We start from the raw sequence: 23,072 nt of genomic DNA on the forward strand, positions 1-23,072 counted from the left end.
GATCAAGGTGAAATTCTAATCTAGCCTAACTCTCATCAGTCTTTCTGGACAGTTGTTTTATGTTTTTTAGCTTCTTACCTTTGGGTTTATCTGTGGTTTTAGAGGGGTGGGGCAGGGGGAGAGGAAGAAATTAACAATGTATAGCTGAAGAAAAATTATGTACACTTGATCTTTTCCATTATATTAATTTCTGCTTAGGGATGTTAGTGAGTTGTGAAGCTTAGTTTGAAAGAAAATTTCATCTGGAGAAGTAAATACAATAGTATTCTGTAGTCACTTTGTTATGCTGGTGACCGCTGACACATGGTTACACACTGAGGCCATCTCAGTTCAAGTTAACGATACAAAGTGAAATAAAGAGAACAAAATAAAGCAACAGAAGGCAAATTGAAGTATCTTGATTGTTTTTATTAATGTGTTAATTTTTTCCTGAAGACTTACACAGCACGTATTTAATGAGGTTATAAATGGTAGATGGTGAAAAATAAGAAAATTACAAAATGATCAATAGCAATATAAATCTAATATCTTAAGTAGCAACTGTGGACCATCAACAGTTCCTTTGACCACAGGGACTATAGCTCTGTTGTCAGGACATTTATTTTGTGACAAAGGTAGGAATATGTTGCTTTTCATCAGTTACTTTAATTTGCCAAAAGCAGAATTGAGAATCGAAGGCAGACATCAGTTAGTCCATTGTGGATCAATATCTATACTAGCCAACAATTTGAAGCTGTTTGCTTCTTTGGTTTTGCTTCAGACCAAGAGTTGGAGTTTCTAGTTCCATATCATAATACTTAGTGAAAGGACGAATACAAACATAAGGGACCAAGAACAGGTTTCTGCTGCTTAAAGTAATGTGCTGGGGGGGGGAAGGGGCAGGCAGGAAAGAGTAATGAGTAATTCTGTGGCTGCTACATTCTGATTGCTATAAACATGGATTTTTGGCTGTGAACTGAACTTCATTTATCAAATATTAATAGGATTAATATGTAAATGACATTAGTTATGAATAAAATATCTCATTTTTCTCCTTTCTTAATGGAATCTTGAGAAAAGCTATTAGTACAGTTGTGAAACAAGATGTTTAATGAAGCTGGAGGTATAAAGCTAAATTAAAGTGCAAAAGTAGAAGACATTTAGCCAAATAATTACCAAAGAAGTCCAATATAAATATTGCATTAACTTGAAGTTCAGAGGCACTTTTGGAAAAAGCAATTGAAAAATACTATTAAAATATTAACAGATTAATTTCTGCATACAGGTTAAACTTCTAAACCTAATTTGCATTCAGATGTTAAGATCCTTAGTATAAAATATAATCTAACATTATTTAAGTGAGTGCATATTAGTAGCATGTTTTGCTTTTCAGTCTGCTATTGCAGTTAAGCTTAATATTTCAGAAGTCATTTTGATGATAACCATTTTCTTTCTACTTCATATAGCTTCCAGTCACATTTTCATAAGAGACAAATTGTGGTGCAGTAGCATTTTCACAATAAAAACTGCTACGTCTGGCTAACCAGTACTAATGTATTTAAAAGTATCATTCCTACTTAGACCTTTAACTTTCTAAAGGAAAAATTTCCAGAATACACCGAAGTTGTTATGTCTTAGAACACGTTAATTTTAATTTTTCCTTATTTTGCTTTTTAAATTGGAGAAATGGAAGAATTGACTTTGTTATCAGGAGCTGACTCTATCATCCTTTTGGCTTAATTCTGGAAACAAAATGATTTGAGCTTAGCCAAGGAACCTGTCTTTTCCCCATTTTTTCAAGTCTCTAAAGTTACTATCTACAGATTTGCTTTTTATGATGTGACAACATTACATTGTATAATGTTCGGGTTTCATTAACAACCTTACTTTCAAGCTGATTGAATATTTATTGAACATCAGTGTGTCTCTATTCTGATCAAATTACTGAACCAGGGAAAAAGTGAGGACTGCAGCTCTTTGATTCTTCAGGAGGTTTGAATCAGTAATTTAGAACACTACACATTAAAAGAAGCATTTTTTATTTCATTTTAGTTTTTCAAAAGGGAGGAATTTGCTTCTTTTTGTCGTCATCTTTTAGTTAGGGCATCATGGCCATCTGTCTAAGGTTAGACACAGGTTTTGCTAGGTGAAAGACTTAATACAAGGTGTGTAAACTGCATGAAGTTGGAAAGTGTTTGGATCATGGTTTGGAGTGGTGAAAACTTTGCAATCATTTTGTATTCTTATGTATTTTCCATTCAGTGTTTAGATTCTTCTGTTTTCTCTCAACTATGAAAATGCCTTTCACAAACGATGGGTGTTTGGAAAGTACTGGTGTTTACCCAGGAGTTTCTTTTAGCCTGATCACTCTTAGGAGTACTTAGAAATCACATTTCCCTGTCTTTCCTTCATAAGTACAGGGACAGTTGATGCATATTTATAAAAATGTTGCTGCTTTAAAATTTCAGGAGTTTATGCAAAAATTATGTCAAACATCTACAGGAAAGAAGTCAATACTGGGTACATTTGATTTGTTTTTCTAAAGATTAAAGAAGTCCTAATCATCTTTAAGACACAGAGCCACTGAAGAGATTTCATTAAAGCATCTTTTCTTAGTGGAATCTATACAGTCAGGTTAAATGCAACACTTTATCTTGCTGACCTGCATTTGTCAAAGTTTCATCTATTGCATTCATTGGTAGACATTTCTTAGATGCTTCTGAATTCTTCTGACTCTCCAAACTTGATTTACCAATATTGTTTATATCCCAACTTTTGCATCTCGTTGTTTTACTGCCTAATTATAATAATTTTGTGCTGTTCCTAAATGCATATTTTAATCACCCAAGCATGTTTCTCAACTTTCAGGAATAATGAGCACTTAAACATTCAGTGCAATCGTAACTACTTAATACAGTTTCATAGGCTTGAAAGCCCTGCATATAAATAATTTTTCCTATGTGGCCAAAAATATGAGTTTTTTTTTTTTATAAAAGACAATCTAGATAAGTTGTCTCAGCTGAGTTCAGACATATCAAACATTTTGTTAATATGACTGAATTTCTCCAAATTATTCGTAGGAAAAATGCTTTCTCTTGGGAGCAGTCACAGTTATATTTCTAATTTGAAACAATTTGAGAAGTTCTCATCCTTAACATGTTATCATGGTTAGCTCACATTAGTCCAATTATCTCTTATAAGGCTGAATAATATTTTCTAAGCTGCAGAACTATGATATAGAACTTTTAATGAGAACTTGATTTTAATTATTTTTCCTCTGTGATTCAGCTGTTTCATTGTGAACCTGGTTCGTAGTCTTTGGATGTACACAATGGATTGCCAGGTGGTACTTTGTGAGCAGTACAATGGTTGTCATAGGAAGGAGATGCTGGACAAGGGCAGGATGGGACAACAGTGATGACAGGGACAGTGACAGTTATTTCCAGCTACTTAAAGAGTGGAGCCAGGTGAAAACTGGTGTGGCCAGTGTCTGTGGGATTCCTAGGGACCCTTCACATGCTCCGACCTCAGTGAGAGACTTTCTAAGAGTTCACTTTCTGACTCCAAAGTATGTGGAATGTATTTGAAACATCCTGACCTCTGTAAAGATTCTGGTGTGAAATAGATAATCAGTTTGTCCAGCTCTGATGTGTTTTAATTAACCAAGTATGATGGTTTAATGCAAGAGTAAACAATATTTTTCTCTTATTGTCTGGTAATATTCGGTCTTAGTAGATAGTAATGTCCTGGTGGTTTTTAACACTGTCCACTCCAGATCAGTGGATTAATTTAATCACTTTTTCAGTGCATCAGTCTTCGTAACCATGCACCCAGTTGTTTGAACATGGAGGACCTCATTTGTCTGTGCCTCCTAGATCATCAGCTTGTGAAGTAGCTCTCCCTATGTGTATGATGGATAATCTTTGAAGCTGATTTGCTGATCACCAGTGATCACCAGCAAACATCAAAAATGCCATAGTGTACAACATAGTTTGCCTTCATCTCCAAGGATGTGAGTTAGGGATGAGTCTATTACTCTCAAAGCAGTCTTCTCAAATAACCTGTTTGCCTCAGGCTTCAATAAGAAAAGATGGACTTTCTGCTGCTCAACCAGGGAGTGTTGTGGGCCTATGATCAGACTATCATATCTATTTCTTCCAGTTCTCAGTGTCCTGCTCAATACAGAGCAAGAACAAGCATTCATCACATTTACCCATCAATGACTAAGACGCTTCTGGAGCTTCATTCCCTTTGCTTAGCTTTTTACAAGACAAAGGAACAAAAGGAGTTGGAACTGAGAATGGAAGCTGGAAGGGACAGAAGGCTAAGCTTTAAGAAGCTAAGAGTCACAGATTAACTGCTGGTTGGATAACTTATTTTCTCAAGAAGATTTTAGTGTTTTTGTGTTTGGGGTTTTTTCTCAATTTTTTTTTTTTTTTGGTGACAGATAAAGTAGGATGTTACAATGAAAGGTTTTAATGATAAGGTTTAGATTTTGTGTGTGTGTGTGTGTTTATGGTCATGCTGTTACTATTTCTAACGTCTTCAGCAAATTTACCTATTCTCCTAAAAGATCAGTCATGTAGGCTGACCTGGATTGTTTGGTCATTCAGTGGTACTTGAATGCAGCCAAATGTGGGCTGTATATCTAGGTGCAAGTATATTAAGTGTATTATTCCCAGCTAAAGGTGTGAATCTGAAAATAATTATTTCAGCTAGTTATCATCAACTTTCAGTGCAATGCAAAAGAATAGAAAATACATATACACTTTCTTTTGTATACTGCTGTATACATAAGCAGTGAAAAGAATATTGGAATAGTAGGTTCAGTTCTGTTGCCTACTCTCCTAAAGGCTTTTGTGAAATTACACCATGAATATGTTCATTAACCAACTGGAAAATTACCCATGCAGTGAGACTCAGACTTAGTCATTTTATCTTAAAAAAGGGAAGTAATTACACAGAGAGCTGGGCTTCAGTTTAAACTAAAGCATTAACAAGATTCAGTGTAGAAATAAGCATATGTTTTTGGGCACAAGTGTAATAAATGGCCATGGTAACTTTCCTAGGTATTTGTTGTGATTTCTTAATCTCTTGGTATCTTTCATAGAGATATGTTGTAATATGAATAGGAGTGAAAAGCTTGATACAAACATTATTATTCGAGTTTCTTTGTCTTATATGCAACAGAGCTGACTCAATGAGCCCAGTAATGGTTTCCAGTCTTAAAATTCTGTGAATATACAATTGAGTCAATGGTTGCCTTTCATCTCGTGGTTTCTTGGTCCATTGATGTGATTTATTCACATAATCTGTCAACAATGTTAGCAACTTCTGTTTCTTCAACTCATCTCTCTATAAGGTCTAGCCTGAAATGATTGATTATAATAGAGTCTTTTGGTTCTTTAAAATTATCCAGGGTCTATAGTGCAAGAAAATAAAAACACACTTTGGGTAATCGTTCTGTCTTTGTTTACACAGCTGAATGCAAACTGTTAGATTGGGTAGGGCAGCAGCTGCCCAATGGATATTAAGAGGCCTCTGAAATAAGTAGAACTCTTCAGAGGAAACATTGAACCATTGTTTTGAGTGGGAAAGAGGAACCAATATTTGTTGTTGTTATAGGTTTACAGTAGTTAACTTTTTCCTTTCAAATGAAAGCTTCCGCAGCATGTTGAATACAAAGTTGCTTGCAAACAATTTAATTAAAACACAGAAGAATATTGGTAATGGAAATGGGTGGACTTTACAGCAGAACAAATATTTCTTACTGTTTGTGAACCTGAAGCATATTAGAATTTTTAAAAATGCTTTTAGTGTCTTCATCCTGGTAAGTAAGTCTAACTAAATATCAGAATATCATTTATGTAATGACAGAAGTTTCTTCTTGATGTTAAAATACAAAATAGCAAGGTAACCTCTTTGAAACTTAAAATTATTAGAGATGTAAAGATTTATATTAAATATTTATATTTTGTATTCAAGGATACTTAATTGCAATTTATTGCATTTTCAATGTGGTTAAATGCTAATGTAATTTTCAGCATGGCAAATTACATTTGATGATTTAAAAGAATTCCAGTAGATTCCCAGTAGCTGTCTTGGTTAATCCCATCCACTCCTACCTCATCTACCCTTGCTCCCCAGTGGTACTCAACCTGCTGTGCCTCTTGGGAAAGCATGGTTATTCAAACAAATCTTCCCTAAGCTTTCTATGACCTTTTTTCAATCTTCTTTCTGAATTGGTGTGTGCCTGCAGCTGCCAGTTTAGCAGCCTTCTGGATACCTTGCAGGGCTAGGTCTGACCAGTTTACTGGGGGGAAACTATAGCTGACAAGTAGCAGCACTGTACTGTTCAGGAGAAAAGAAAGGATTTGCTGGCTTCCTGTCATTTGGAGGTGGAAGGCGGAAGAAGGGAAATGTAAGGTGGCCTGTGTAAACTGCTGCTGCACTTCATGAGGATAGTATTTAATAATGGTTAGGGAGATAGAGCTGGCTGATTAGGCTTTGTAAGATAGTAAGGCACCTTTGATAAGGAAACCTCTTCCTCCTCTTGATGAGGCATGAACTTCTCCCTTGGTCATCCCACCACCTCTTCCTTGTCGGTCGCTAGGAGAAACGAACCATTTGTTTTGTCTAGACTTTCAGCTGAAGTTATTCAGTCTTCCAGGTGGGTGTCTACATGGTGAGTCAACAACACCCCACAGCCCAGACTGTCTGCCCAGAAGGCAGTCCCAGAAACTAACCCCACTCTTCCTCCTACAAAATACTAAGCAGCAGAGTCTATCCGATGTGAAAGCAGCTGTTCCGAGTGAAATTTCATCCTCATTATGGGCCACTTAACATCCACATTGCCCAAGCTTTCAGCTTTCTGCTGAACCACCCTTTGAATGCAAATCTGGAGAAGACACATGGCTTTAGGCAAAACCAAAACCTCTGTGGGAGGAATACCTGCAACTAACAAGAAATGTGTAAGCAAAAGTTTAGATAACAGAACTTTGTTCTATGAGGGCTAGCTTTTCTCTTGACCTGTAGGGAAAGGAAAACAGAGTTGCCCCTTCTGTGGTCAACTATGGAGGAGGGGGGCAACTAGACTTAGTACTTTTGGGACAGGGCAGGGGATTGGGGTTCAACATGATCAGCAACTCATCAGTTTGCCCTGCAGTGTGAAAATAGCCCATCAGGATCTAACAAAAAAACTCTGCCTGTGGCTTGAGTTGACCCACTTGAGCATATGGAGTATGAGGTTAGACATCAATGAGATTCAGCAGCCTGAGAGGGATGCCAGAGGATCTGCTTTCTATTGGGCTGTCTTCAGTGTTGATTCTGCATCCCAGGGTGGTAGATGTGCACCTGAGTTTTAGGTTCATTATTGTGCTTTTGCCTGAAGTTCAAGATCTCCATAATAAGGGTACATTTGCCATGCTACTTCTGACACGTCTGTTGTCCGTGGCCTTCATCATCTTGATCTAAGGCGGTAGGGATTGATAGTGCTCTTGTACACTGCAACCCTCTTGAGGTTAATAACCTCTTGATTCTGCCATTTACTCAGCTGCTGGAGAAGCTCTTGGTCCGCTAGCACAGGCTAACAAGTACTAACTGGTCAAGCTCCATCTTCTAGGAGATTGAGGTGGTTGACACTGCTATTGGGAGAAGCCCTGACTGTAATGGAAGGTTGTGAAAAAGAAAGGAATGATGAAAAGAAACGGGCTGGGGCTCTGCTAGGAGAAAATGGCCACAGAAGGTACGGCATTTATTTTAATAATAATAATACAAAGATAGAAGAAAAGTTGAGTAGATGCTGAGTGAGTATCAGAGTTGTAAAAATTTGAGGGCTGTGGATTCATAGCTGGCCTGAAGGCACTGACATCATTATTTCTTTAAAGTAGCATTTCAGGATGTTGTGGGATTATCTTCACAGCTCAGGTTCATCTGTGCTAGGGAGGTGCTAGGTAGCATTGCAATGGTACAGCCTTTGCCTTGGACTCCAGTGTCCATACTGTGGGGTGAGGTGCATTAGGTGTGTCCCTGAAGGGAAACTTCAAGTCTGGTTTTGTGTAAACAGAATCCAATTTGTGTGTACCATTGCTGCCCAGCTATCTCAACTGATGTGTACAAAGTAGGAACAACTGGGTGATTTTCTTTGAAAGTACATTACTTTTGTAAACTAAAATGCTAGTGTAAGTGCACCCAATATGGCTGCTAAAAGAACAAGTATTGAAAGAAGGATTACTGCTTTGTGGAATAATTTAGGTTGGAAGGGACTTCAAGAGGTCATCTGGTCCAATCCTTTAAAGCTATGTGAGATGGTTTCTGATTTGGCAATGTACATTTTTGGTGTGGAGTTCGAATTTCTGTGGTTAGACTAGGTTGAAAGGTTTCAGACTGAAGCATGAACTTTGTACTTGAGGTGATATGGGATCTGATATGTTTTGGAAGTAGTCGTGTACATGTATATTTGTCGGGGGGTGGTGGTGGTGAAGAAATCATTGCTATGGATGCTATATTTAAAATGCTAGGGAGTAGTTAGATCTCAGACAGATTGCTTCACATTTTGTTTTGGAATTAGAATATAGAATAACTTCAAGCAGAACAGGTCTGCAGCATGCAGTGATTCATATAAGGTGAAGTTTTCACATACTTAACAAGCAGCCTTGTTTGGCTCCAGCTCATGTTTAAAGAAATTGATTTAGCACGTAGCATTCAAACTCAAGAACTTACTACTGCTGTATCAAGTTTATAGACTTGCCCGCTATAAAAATGAATCTCCTTCTCAGGGACTATTAATGTGGCCTTTGGCTGAATTCTCATTTTAAACTAAACTTCTATGAATTTCTGTCTTTCATGGTAACAGAAGAAATCGGGAGGGCTGTATAACTTGTTCTTGATATGAGTTTTGAAGACTGGTTCCTTGTCTAAGCCTTTGTAACAGTTTCAAAAAGCTGTGGGTAAATTACCTGTTACCTGTACCAGCTGCTCATTGTTAACAAATCTGCTGTGAAGTGAGAATGGTGTTACTTGACAATGGTCAAAGCTAAGCGTAATAGTCAAAAGTATATTTTTATTGCCATTGCTTTCTAGGCAAGATCTCTTTGGCTAACTTCAAGTGTGGTAGAGGTGACTTTTCCTCAACTTTTTTATTATTAGGGTGAAGAGTTTAGCTGAGGCTTGTTTTACACTGTGCTGGTTCTAGAGGTAAAGCCAAAAAGGATACCTCCATTGTAGAGAACAAATCCTCCCCCACTCCCCTTCAAGCAAGCCAGCCAGTTAATTTTATAATTAAACTTGAGTCAAAATTGTGGATCAAGCAGCGCAGTTAAAGATATACAGATGTATCCTGTCAAAACATTGCTTTTTACTACTGATCTTGGAGTAATTGTTCTTGTCTGTTGTGAACTTTGTTTATTACTTACTTTTAGGAGAGTGTAACTTGTCAATCTTGGAAAAAAGTTTTGAAAAAATCATATAGTAGATCCTACGTGGAACATATACCTTAGTGCCTAAGGATGTGAGGGTATAAAATACAATGCCAATTAAAAAAACTGAGGGTGAGGGCAGGTATCATGGAAGATCAGGGAAGAAGTAAGGCCTGTAAGCTTGATGTCTGTACTGGATAAAGGAGTAGAAACTATAATAAGGAATACAGTAGTTCATATCTGGGTAAACGTGATATAGTTGGGGAAATTTACGTGCCTTTTTGAAAAGAAGGTTATGCCTCTCCAGCCAAGAGATCAAAAATCATTTGAGTAGGATCATACGGTATTCCTCACTAAGACTTCCAGAAAGCCTGCCAAAGTTTGTAACAAAAAACTCATGAAGAAACTAAAGCTGATGTGAGACTTAAAAGAAAAGGTTATTGCATAGATAAGTAATGTGTTAAAAAGTAGGAGTCAAGGGGTGGGGTACTGTTCAGTCCTCACCAGCGAAGTGAGACACCTGTACTGCACATAAGCAGCTTGGAAAATGGGATGAACTGTGAAGTGTCATCTTCTTGCGGGATCATCGGGGGCTGGTGCTAAATGTGGAGAATTATGGTAAGCCCTTACAAGGTTGGGTGGCTGAGTGATAACACAGCACATAAACTTCTATGTAGATAATTGCAGAGTAATGTACGTGGAGAAAAAAACTGTAACTGCACATGTAGAATAATAGCCTCTGAGTTGTGTGTATTTCCATGCGTATAGAAGCATATGAAACTACGAATATCATAGAAGCAATGGGGTTTGATTGTTCAGCATCTCTCTTAATGTGAGCCCTATGGAGTACAAGTCTTTGAAACCAACAAAAGCTGGTTCCAAATAAAAAAATAAAACAAAAAGGTAGTGCTTTTCTTGCATTGTAGTTGAGCTGTGCGTGAAACATTGTGCTGAGGGGCTTTTATGGCTGTTAGAAGTTTACATGGTCTTAGCGGAGAGCTAGATGACCTCATGCAGGGGAAACTGAAAGTGGCTAAATAAGTCAGAATCACATTTGAATCACATCCATGTCAGGAAGTCTCTGAGCTTAAAAATGGATACTCTCTCAGAGAGGAGTAGTAGAAAGTATCATACATGATTGCTCTGATTTTCACCTTCCCTGAGCACGTGCTGTTGTCAGAGTCGGGACGCTAGAGCTCTAGTGAGGCCATTCTTAGGTTGTTATATAAATCAGATGCAGCTTTTCCTCAGGATTTCAGTGCCATGACTGAGAAAGATGGGTTCATTCTTTTCCTGTCAATAAGAATTCATTTCCCAAAGGAGCATCTAGTGTTTTCAGAATTTATGTTCCAGGCAGAAATAAATAGAAACAGGGCAGAGTCTGCAATCCTGAAAGAAACCTTTGGGGTCCCCCTTAAAGGCTTTTAAATTTTCTCACATTGCTCAGAAGAAATCTTGTGTCCTCAGTTTTCAAGATGAGGTATGTTTCAATCCTGTTATCTATTCCTCCAGAAGGTAAGGCTGCTGTTTACTGTTGGGAGGAAATATTTACTACTCATGAATGCAGAAGCAGTCCAAATTTATCTTTTAGACACAAAATATGGGGTGTTCTTTGGTTGAGACTGGTATTTCTGTACAAAAGAGAAAATTTCCTCTGTCTTGAAGACTATTAGCCTCTCTTTATCTTCTCTTTAAAGGAATTATATGTAAAAGGATGGTTTGGAGCCATGTATTAAAACAGCTGAGATTGTTTTCTAAAGTAATTTAGACTGGGTCTAGTCTTACTAGGTAATAAGGTTTCAAAAATAAGACCTACTGCTTAAAAACAAAATGTTTACTTGAGTATATATTAATAAATCCATCACTGTAAACACTCCAGTAATCTTTCTTGGAAGTTCATTGCAAGTCAGTAAATTAGAAGCTGTGCCACACAGAAGCTTAATCCAAGATTTTAGGGTTTATATATGATTAACAATGTCACTTTTATGGAATGGTTGAAGACCTCTGTCATGCTGAAAGATGGAAGAACAACCATTAAGATGAATCCTCTGTTCTGTATAGCAAAATCCACACCTCTTCCAACAGCTTCAGCTACTCAGCTCTACCCCGTGTTCTTTCATACCTACTGTAGCAGTTGTTTCATAAACTAAATTTTCACTCTCTGTAGAGAAATTTGCCACAAAAAAAAGCGTTCCTCATAGTGTTTCTTTGACCCAAGTACTAAACACCTAGTAGTAGTAATTGTCTTTGGCCAAATCAGAAACTGCAGATGAGAGAGAGCAACAAATAATGTCTTTGCAAACACTGTATTTTGTCCTGTTATTCCTGGGACATATTTTATTAATAAAAGTTATATAGAATTTAATTCCATAGTCTCTCTATATCAGGTATAAGTACAAGAAAATAGCAAGAAAATTAACTGAAAAAGAAATTTCAGTGCCATCTACCTTCACCATAATTGTCATGCTCAATGCACACAATCAATTTAATATATAATAAAATACTATTTAATAAAACAAAAATTTTAAATATATTATTTAATTAATACATGCCTTCTGTAAAATTGTAAATACTTCAGAATACATTGAAATGCATTATATGTATATAAAAATATATTTAAAAATTATCTGAAAAGCTTAAATGCTTTACTGAGCATCATATTTTGTATATTCTATCATTAGTATATATGGCATGAGTCCTTAAATGTTTTTCACACCATACTGCCTGATAGCAGATATTTAGTTTGAGAAAGTAGAGGAAAGAACTAAGGAGCAAGATAAATTTAATTACTATAAGAGTTTAAATATGAGATCATGGACATTTTAAGATATTTCCGGTGAATGGAAAAGAGCCAGAGAAATGAGGGAGGGAATAGCAGGATGGTGGCAACTAAAGGAACATTTCTTTACTGCTGAAAGACTTTCTGGTTTTTGTAAATTTTGTAAAACAATACCTTTCTAAATCCCATTTTGGAAAAGTGCGGAGGCAACCAGTTTCCTTCATATATCTGCTGATATTTCAGCACAGAAATCATATGAAGGTGAAATAGGGTGAGAAGAGAAGAAAGAAACATACTTTCATAACTTTTATCTTTGATTTGAGTGAAATGAGGATGTTTGATTTGATTTGGCAAGAGTTACAGATGTGAGGGACTATCAAAGAAAGTTGATTTTCAAGGGACAATTTTCAACTTGAAGATAGCTGGGAAGGAACAAAATAAAAGAGGTGGAAGGGGAGCAGGCATAGATAAGAGGTTTCAGAAGGAGCTCCTGTATATTGTCGTAAGGACAAGGGTAAATAATTTACATTTTATTCAGAGGTTGAGGAGAAGATTGTGGAGAAAATCAGTGCAGTGCCATGTATGATTAGAATAGTAAGCTGGGCAGGTGACTAATACTGATGTTTGGAACAGGTTTATAATGCCTGAGCGGGAACCAGAACAGAACACCTGGAGCCATCCCTCTCAAACGAGCTAAGGGCCAAGATCAAAAAGTAAAAGAAGATGCATTCTGGCCAGTGATGTTCAAATTCTGGAATGCCAGTGATTGTTGTGTTACCAAAAGGCATTGGACGTTCTTGGGTGTTTTTTTTTTTTTTTTTTTGTAGGTAAAATTGCATAAGTTTTCTCACTGTGCATTAATAAGTATCTAACAACTAAAAATTCTCATTATGTGCATCTCCAAATTATTCTTTTACTTTTCCCCTATTCACCTTATTTCTGATTTTCTCCATTGCCATGAAAGATAGCCTAGTAAGGAAAGGGTTATCCAGTTGGCTCTCAGTATTAGCTGAGGTTGAACAAAATGACAGCTTAGTAAAACTGAAGCAGATGATAGTAGCGACCATGAGAAACCAAAGCTCTAATTTAAGAGAAAATTGCTCCTTGTGACTTTTGGTTCAAGTGTGTACCCTTCCTCATAAGCAACCAATGTTCCCTTATTTATATTCCTGTATGTCATGATGTTCTTTAATCTCTATATAACTTAAATTCCTTTGGTATGAATGAACATGTTTCTGATTGGTCTTTCTGACAGCTGGCAGTATGGTGACTGCTAGCTTTTTCGTGTTGTATCAGCCAATAGCATGCATAACAAAAACGTTGTTCATAAAGTTATTCAAAAATGTTGAGATTATCTTAAATATATCTTTTATGTGTGTCCTATCAGTGTTTTGTTACTGTGCTGTCTTATTTTCTTTCTTGAAATTTCCCACTAGCCATAGAGAGATAATGAAGTATGATAATTTTTATTTCTATTCTCAGCTTTTTATTATATACAGTGGCTTGGCTACAGTGCTAAGCGGTTTTAAAAGGGAGCAGCAAAGAAAGTAGTGAAGCACAACTACCTCCATGGTAATGGGATTCATTGTTTCAGTCACTAAGTATTGTAATTCATTAGAGACAGCTAATATAGTCTGAAATGCTGAATTGTTAGTTTTAAAACCAGTGAAAACCAATAAACATAATTAAACTGCTTTTTCATTTTCTTCAGAAATACAAGCCTGGTCGATGTGATGATATTTTGAAATGGAAGCCACCCAGCCTGAACTCTGTCGATTTTCGTCTAAAGATAACAAGAATTGGTGGAGAAGGGTATGTAATCTCTTCCCTTTTTAAATGTATAACACTCATGTGAATGTCCCTTAGCAGGGACATCTCTCCTCTGATATTTCTTGACATTTCCTAGGGCTAAGCACTTCTATAGTCTGTAGAATTTGTTCATTAAAAATATAGACAGCTGTTGTGATCAGTGCTATATTGAAAACAGTGGCAGATGTTCATAATGTAAATTTACTCATTCTTTAAGTTTCATGAAATTTCTGAAGTCCTGTTTGGATTTGGCACTACTTCTTACGTTTTTAGAAAGTAGACAGGCTGTATTAGCTTACATTCTTACATAAAATATCTATTTTCAGGGTTTTTTTTATGCAAAATAATAACAACCTAAGCTTTCTTCCATTTAGTGACAAATGGGCACTTGTTTTCTTGGAGAAAAACAGAAGTTGGCATTTTTAGGTATTCCTTGGTATTGTCTTTAAAACCATTAAAATCTTAATCATAACCAGTGGGTTCTAATGGCAGAAGACATACATCAGTTCTAGGTACTATTTGCCTAGTTCAGTCACTGTTCATATGTAATAGGGGCAATCTCCATGTTCAGTTGTGCCAGGGAGGGGAAGAGAAAAATTGAATCACAAGATTAAAGATTGCCTTGGAAAAAATTTTGTTTAAAAATTATGTTAATTGATTTTTAGGTTGCTTAATGTTTTAACATCTGGGACTTTTTTCAACTGACAGTTGGAAATACTGACATTCAGCTTTTCTTTTTCTTGGTGCCACAGGCAACTCAATATGATTAAACAATTAATTCATATATTGCTTATATATTCCAGAGTGCTAATAATGGCTCATCTAACTTTTAGACATTTGCATGTCATGTTAATGAATATATTTGGTGAATAGAGAGTATCTTGAGGATATGGGATGTATTCTGCAAAATGTACTCAACTGCTAACTTCTGAGCATTCAGATTTTTATGTTTGAAAATACAATACGAAGTCCTCAGTAACAACATGGCTATTTCAGATAATATGCAGGAATATTTGAAGTTTGTCTTCAGAGAATCATCTCATTACAAACATTTCAGGTTTATTTGATTTTTGTTGAAGTCACAGAACAGTGTAATGGGAGAGAATTCTGTAAAAAACCTAAAATTTTTTAAATTAACCAATATTTGACAGGAAGATTATTTTTATTATGGTATTCTCATGACTTCTGCTGGAGCTTATAAATACAGTAGTAGCCTGTGATTCAGAAGCAAAACACAACAGATTTTTCATTTCACATTTAAAAAGGAATATTTGCTTTATTAGTTAACATTGATTTCAGATACAAAACTGTCAATGCTGTTGTGTAGTGTTTAATATATTGCATCATAGATTATTTGATCAGAACATGAAAACATTACAAAATATTAGCCAGCATAAACTAATTCTAAAAAGTTGGGCATCTGGTAGCAAGTTATTAAGGAATGTCTGTTCCATTGTGGAACTGGAAACACTTTCTAGCATTTAGGAAAGTACTACTATATTCTAGCTACGTGAAAATAAGTGCGTTGATCATATTGTGGAAAAAATTATCTGGATTAGTCTGTAAATACTGTAATACTTAAATATGTTGATGTTTATGTTCCTCTCTCATGCATAAGAAAAAAATAATCTTAGAAATATGACATTTGATAAGTACAATTATTTCAGATATGTTTTAGTGCATCTTACATGACAGTTGACTGCTATTAATAATGCAAATGCATTCATCCAAAAAAAGAAGTTAATGAAGTACGGGGTGGAAAATAATAATTTGCCATTGTTGGAAGAGAAGTATTTATGTTAAGTAATGACCTATGAAACAGTAGCTTCTGCCCAGTTAAACACAAACAATGAATGAAAAACTCCAGGTTTAACTGCTTCAGTTGTTAATTTGAGTATCCAATTTATCGCTTGGTAAAATCTGAACTCATTTGAGGAAGCATCAGAGTTATACCAATTTTGCAGTTGTTGACTACTGTTTAAAAAAAAAAATCTTTAATTTTAGATTGTAAAATGGCAGTTCTGGAGTTCTGAGAACTACCGTAATAAAATGATTGATTTCTGATATAACTAAAACTTCTGGTTTTATGAACTGTATGACTTACCAGTGGCAATTCTAACATGATAACATTAGGCTTCATGCCTCTCTAAACCCCACTGAGATTAAAACCAAGTATTGATACTGGTTTCAGCCTTTTAGGTAAAAACAGTTTCTTCTTTAGTTCTTCTTTTTTTTCCAAAAAGAAATCTACCACGCATTTGACAGCAGAATAATACAGATGTGGTTAATTTGTATGTTGTTTTGGTACAGTTAAGCAATAATATTTATGAAAATATTAGGTATGCCTTTGTATTGATCTCCTGCTGACAAATGAGGAGCCAAAGTCAGAGAATTGATCTCAAATACCTGTCAGCTTGAAACAATGAGAATGGGGATTGTCTGTATTTTCCAAGTCCTCTGTTCTGATTTACAGGCTCGTCTTTAAATTTTTAAATGCAGACATACCTAAACTTGTGCTACAGTTGTGTGTGATCTTATTACAGTTCACAGCCTAACCAGTAGTGATACAGGCTGGCCCTGTATCACAAAACTCCAACCATGCAGCCTCTGTATTTATAGCTGCCTGTTCACTTAAATAGTGAAAAAAGCATATGGGAGCATTATTTTTTTCAGTAGCATGAGATTAGAGCACTGTCAGCTGTTGGACATGTCTTTTGGATGGCATATGTAATTGAGATCCTGAACAATTGTAAACAATCCTGTGAATTTTTCGTATGAATAAAGCAGTTACCTCTAGGGAGTTTGCCAGATTTTAGTCAGTATGATTATTTTCCATCTACCTAAAATTCCCCTGTGCTTTCAGTTGTGCATTTCCATCCATAGATCAGTCTGCAGTAGTAATGTTAACTGCAAAATAGCTGCTGTGTTTCACCCCAGATGTAGTTCAGTTACGGATGAACGGCCAGTTGTTTTTATCAAGGGTTCAGTTATTTCACTATTGATATCGGAGGGAGTTTTGCCATTGAATTAAAAAGAAGGATTGGGTTTATGATGTATAAAATACTTTTAGAATAAACTTCCCTGTAAAGATGAAGACTGCGTAACAAAGAAGAAACACAGAGAAAAAAGATACTACTGCATCCCAAAGAAAGGCAGGGTTTCTGTAACCTCAGTGACCTAATCCTGACACTCCTGTTCAGTGCACATATTTGAAAGAAATTGCATTATTGCACCTTAGTGAATTACAGCGTATCAGCTGAGCCATGGTAATTGTCCCCTGTGTATTGTCATAGTCCAGATTGCCCAAGCATCAGGATGATGGTTAGATTAACTCTTTCTATGTTGTGTTTGCAAGAATTCCAGATTATGTTCTCTCTCAATCTCTTCTCATCACATCAATATAGTTACTTTTATTAAAAAGACAAAACAAAACAAAAAAAACAACCCCAAAAAACCTCAGCACAAAAGCCAAAACAACCAACAATATACTAAATCAGCTAAACAAGAGAGTAGGTCATTGTTTACCTCTGGTGAAACACAGCAGTTGAACTGAAAAGCCCTCATATTAGGTATGCTTTAAAAAGGTAGACCCACTTCCCAGCACTTATGTATCATTTCAAGTTTACTAAGATAGTTGTCTCACATCAGCAATTCGAGGTTGAGTCCTTCGATCATATAACAGTACCTTGTATTTTTCCTAAACTGTGATGATACTCATAGAAAATAAAACAACAGGGACGTAAGCACATCAACTGCATTTCAAATGACCTACGAGTTAAATGACCTTATTAGAAAGAATATGGAGAATATTTAAGTGCTGTGTGCAATATCTCAGTTATATTACAGAGAAGACTGTTTATAAACAGTAGAAATGCTTTTTCCCAAAATGTCTAAGAATATTAAAAAAAATAAATAATAACCCCAAACCAACTCTGAGCTTTATTTAAATGTCACAAATATCGACTGAAAACGTCTACACACTGTCAGATTTGTGGTAGCTTTCAAAACCAGAATTTCTTAAATATCCATGCTTCCTTTTAGAGTTTTATTAATTAGCATGTGCGATTACCTTAATTTTATCTCAATCAGACATGCTAAAATCAAATTACAAGCAAGGCTTTGGTTTTATTGGCTTCAAATGAATATCTTAATGAGTCAATTTGATACCATTTCAAATCACAGAATAATATAAATTTTATATAGAACCTTGTATTTATATAGAACCTAGTATTGGAAAGAATCCAGAATTTTACTCGTCTAAGAGAGAAGTAATAATAAAGGCTTGTTTCTTTAAAAAAAGTAATGTGAAGTAGACATGAACTCTTTGTTAGTAGCAAGTCTATATTGTTTTTTTATTATGTCCATGATTAAGTAGACCACATGGTGAAAAAAAAAAACAAACAGCATTTAGGCAGAGTTCTGTTTAGCTTGGGCATTGTCAAGTAATAAAAAATGGGGGATAAAGTGCAGTACATTCAGGGACAGCAGGGGCTTCAAATCCTGGATACATTGGTAATTACAAATCAACAACCAGATATAGATACCATGACTACAGGCAAGTGAATGTTTTCCTGTTGTTAGACGTGATGTTGTCCTTTTCATTCTGTAAATCAGAAAGGGCTGCAGGGGCAGGGGTGGGGGAAAGCTGCAGCTGGTTCAGAATAACTGATGTTCTTGATCTGCTCTCATATAGCTATGTTGTCTGTCACAGGGTGTCTTATTCTTTTTATAAGCTAGTCTTCCTCACTCTTCTGCTTTGAAAAAAAAATTGGTAACTGGCTGAAAAATCATGAAAGTTAATTGAATCAGCTCAGATCTGTAGAACCGACATGATAGTTTGTTTGGCCCATGTTTTGTTGCTCCCTCCTCTCTTTCCATTCCCCTTTTTATGTGATTCATAAATTGTTGGTTTGGTCTGTGAGCTCTGTGCCTTCTCACCTGTTTTCAGAATGCCTGTTATCAAAGAGCACAAACTTGTTCTTACATGTGCCATATGTCACAGAAAGGGAGCTTTAGAAATAGTACCCTGGCCATAAAAATAAAAATCCCATATTCCTCTAGCCTCCAAAGATCACAGTCAAGATAAGGAATGCATTGCTGTTGAGTACAGTAGAGTTATGAGGCAGAATGGAGATGATGTCGCACAGCAATTACAGAACAAATAAGGGCAAGATGTTGCAAATAGATGCAAAGATGCACGGTGTTGGGCTGACAGCAGGAGGAGTGCAGGTTTGAATATATTAACTGCATTTATGGCTGTACTGTTGTTAGAGGAAGCATATGCTTCTAAGTTGCTTACATTTTATGGAAAGTAAGAGGTGCAAATGAAAGTAAAAGAGTAATTTGTTTAGCTACTACCTTCAGGCATTCAGCTGTTACCACAGTAGGTCTTACTGGTTCTGGAGGAGTGTAGGGGCAGGGTTGTGCAAACTGATGGAGAGAGGATGTTATGTGTAGAAAGAACAGCAAGGTGTCATGGGAAGGGGAAGCACAAATATTACCATGGTAAAAATATGCATGCACAACTGCCACCATGGGCATTGCAGTGGAAACTAGTAGATATACATTTTACCTAGGTACTAATCTGTAAGCATTTATGTGATATTGCTTATGTAAGGATATTTAAAATCTTTTTGTAACATTTCAGTTTTTAAAAACTGTTTTCAAAGCAAGGCTTTGAATCTATCCTCTATTTATACTCTGGTACACTGAACATAATGTTGTACCTTCCACAACTAATACTCAGGATGCTCTTGGAATTTCTAATGTTGGATTTCAAAAATGAACTCAGCCTCATCTTTTTATATGTTCAAGTGGCAGCCTTGGGCAATCTCCATCTGTCAGATAATTATTCTGCTTTAGCTACTCATTTCTCCAGATTTTTAAAAGCTTTGCCTCATATCATCCTAAAATTATCTATATGCTTGCAAAATGGAATGTAAATGTAGCCTTGTATGTTTTATGGACCCTGTTCCTTTTTCTTGAACTAGCTGCCACCTTAAAGCAGTCTTTCCAGTTGCTCGTGTCAGCTCTCGTTAACGATGATCCACTCTGTTAAAGATCCATTTCTGTCTGTAGGCGAGATCAAGAAAAGCTCCCAAAGACCGTATGCCTCAAGTTTTCTTTATCTCCCATGGACTTCTCTGCCCTATTTTATATTTGGATATATATTTTATTCCTATTTGGCCATGTAGCTTAGATTTCTTACTACCTGTGAATGTGAAAATTGAGAGCTGATGCCATCCCCAGCTGAACAACTGAAAGGTGGTAGAATCCGAGAGAGGAGTGAGAGGAGCAGGCAGTGGAAAAGTAATCTTGGGCTTCAGGATAGCTGGCTTTGGATCTTTCAAGGAACAGGTAGGTAGTGTCCCATGGCAGGTCCCCTATAACGCAGAGAGGCCCAGGAGAGCTGATTGATCTTCAGGGGCAGCCTCCTCAGAATGCACAAGGGCATGCACTTTCCCAGTGTGCAGTAAGACAAACAGGTATGGCAGACAGCTGGCTTGCTTGAATGAGGAATTCCTGGGTCAACTCACACAAACAGTGAAGTGTATGGAAGTTGTAAAGAGGGACAGGCCTCTGTGGAGAACATAAAAACAGTATTTGGGTGGAGAGGGAAGGAATTAGGAACGCCAAAACTCAACTGGAGTTGAAGATAAGTGAAGGACTTCTATAGGCACCTTTGTAATGAAAGGAATACTAAGGAAAATGATGTGCTGCTGATGCAGCAGGAGACATAGAGAGAAAAGAAGGGCTGAGGTACACAGTGCTGCTTTTGCTTTGGTCTTGGCTGGCAAGGTCTACTCTCAGGCCTCTGAGGTCTCTGAACCTCATGGCAGAGCACAAGAAAATTAATTACTACCAACAGATGAGGAAGTCCAAGTTAGGGACTACTTAAGTAGACTGGACCTCAGGGTACCGGAGGGCAAAGCTTTGAAATTGGGGCAGCGGTTAGCCCTTGTGGCAAAGACAACCCACTGATAACTGGGCTGCAGGTGGAGCAGATGATTCTTTGCCTCTCTTCAGCATTTGAGAGACTGCAGCTGGAGTGCTGTGTCTAGTTTTGGGCTCCCCAGTATGAGAAGGACATTGGTGCGGTGGAGCAAGAGCAGTGGAGAGCCACCAAGATGGTGAGGGGATTGGAGAACATGACACACAAAGAGAGGCTGGGAGAACTGGGTTTGTTCAAGCTGAGGAAGAAAAGGCTACATAACATTTTATTGCTGTTTACTGCTCCCTTAACATCAGGTTATAGAGAAGGTGGAGCCAAGCTGCTCAGAGAGGAGTGTTGAAAGAGTGAAAAGCAAAGGACACAAACTGTAGAAGGGCAGGAGGAGAAGTTGTGTGAGAAAGGTCAAATACTGCAGTTGGCTGGCAAGTTGTAAAGTCTCCATCTTTGGAGATAATCAGAAGTTGGCTGGATATGTCTGTGAGCAACCTGATATAACTTGGAAGCTGACCCTGTCTTGAGTATGAGGCAGATGACATGTAAAGGTCCTTTCCAATCAGAGTTATTCTATGATTACCTGCAGATCAGATGTTAAGTGTTTTGCAAGTAATATGGAACTGTTAGACATTTCATTACTAAATATTTTAAAATATTTTTGTTTTTTCTTCATGCATTCTTTATATTGAGATTTTTCAGTATACTTACTGTACCTAAATTGATTTACAAATTGTGGGATTGACCTTTTAGAGAAGATTTTTGAGTTGCAAAATAAAATAACATTTTTTTTCTAAAGAGAAATTTGACATTGTTCTTTCTTACATGCTGTAAAGGTTTTTCACATACATAATTTTAAAACTGTCTAATTTAAATAGGGCAAATGTTCATCTTTTTCTATAGCTTTAACAACAGATATGTTGCTCTCAGACTTACTGAAATTCAGTTGTGAACATATATCTCTTTTGCATCAGTACAAATTAACTTTTTTAATGATAGGAATTATTAGAAAGTGTTCTTGAACATCCTGTTCAGAGTGGTTTTAATGGATTTTATAAATTGATATGAGCATCTTTGAAATGCATTTTAGCATGTAGTAACTATTTGGTCTCCTTCAGACAAGGAGTATTTGTTAAATTTTGAGTATGCTGTAAATGATACCTTAATTCAGAATAGTTTTTCCTGAATTAACTGCCTACAGTCTGAAGTCTTTTAGTTTGTTACTTAAGGAGATTTTATTGTCAGTTTCCTTGAGTTTAAAGATTGGTACGTTTAAAACCGTGTTTGGAAAAGAGCATTAGTATATAATTATTAGAGATCTGAATACGAAGGGTTTTTTCCATTGTGCTTGGAATTAAACATGTATTTAAGGAAAAAAACTCAGCTGAGATGGCTTCCCTTGCATGCTGTGGTATGTATCAAAGAGGAATAAAGCAAACTAAGAGGGGAAAAAAATATCACCGTGGTAGAGTAGAACAAACAGACCAAGCAGCCGAAGGTATTGTATGTGTGTTGTATTCTTCATCGATCTTAATCATTTTATTATTTAATTTTCTGATAATACCAAACTCACAAATCATAAAACAACAGATATAAATACTAAATAATGAATATATTAAAGATTAAAATAATTCATGACAGTTGTAAGTCCAAGGGTACCATTGAGTTTGTTTTGATACCATCAGAATGTTTTGAAATTGGTTTAGGATTAGAAGCCCAGCTTCTTGTGTCTTCCTGAATTCACAAGTACTTTGGAATTGGCAAAACGTGTCAACAAAATAAATGACCCTGATGCAGGTTGTTTGCATTTCTGCCATGACAGTGTTATCGATATGGCATGCATACAACTGTGGGCTTCTAAAACACTGGGAGATTATCAGCAATTTCACCTTCCCTGTTTGATAGCCAAAAGAAACTCTCAGTACATGTGCTTATCTTACAACTTCAGAAACATTAGAAAAGAAACCTACGTAATTATTTTTTAGAATAATTATCTATCATCTCTGTTTTTGTAGGGATTCCAGTTGTGATGATTGATAAAAAAAAATTTTAAATTAAATATTTGGGATTTTACAATTAGCATTTTAGTGAACATTTGCATTCTGAGGAAATAAACAGGATTTTTAGCATCTATAGTGATTTAAGA

General features: G+C 36.4%; 1 protein-coding gene across 2 annotated transcripts in view; it reads left to right on the forward strand.

The window, feature by feature from the left end:
* Positions 1-23,072, forward strand: part of RNGTT (RNA guanylyltransferase and 5'-phosphatase) — a 195,955-nt gene that overhangs the window by 113,500 nt on the left and 59,383 nt on the right. For both annotated transcript variants that reach the window (XM_032989939.2, XM_032989936.2), the window contains one exon: positions 13,886-13,986. In XM_032989939.2, coding sequence (XP_032845830.2) covers positions 13,886-13,986 — 101 coding nt within the window. The remainder of the gene's footprint in view (positions 1-13,885; positions 13,987-23,072) is intronic.

This window comes from Tyto alba, unplaced genomic scaffold, assembly GCF_018691265.1.
Source record: "Tyto alba isolate M040663 unplaced genomic scaffold, T.alba_DEE_v4.0 Super-Scaffold_40, whole genome shotgun sequence".
Lineage (NCBI taxonomy): Eukaryota > Metazoa > Chordata > Aves > Strigiformes > Tytonidae > Tyto > Tyto alba.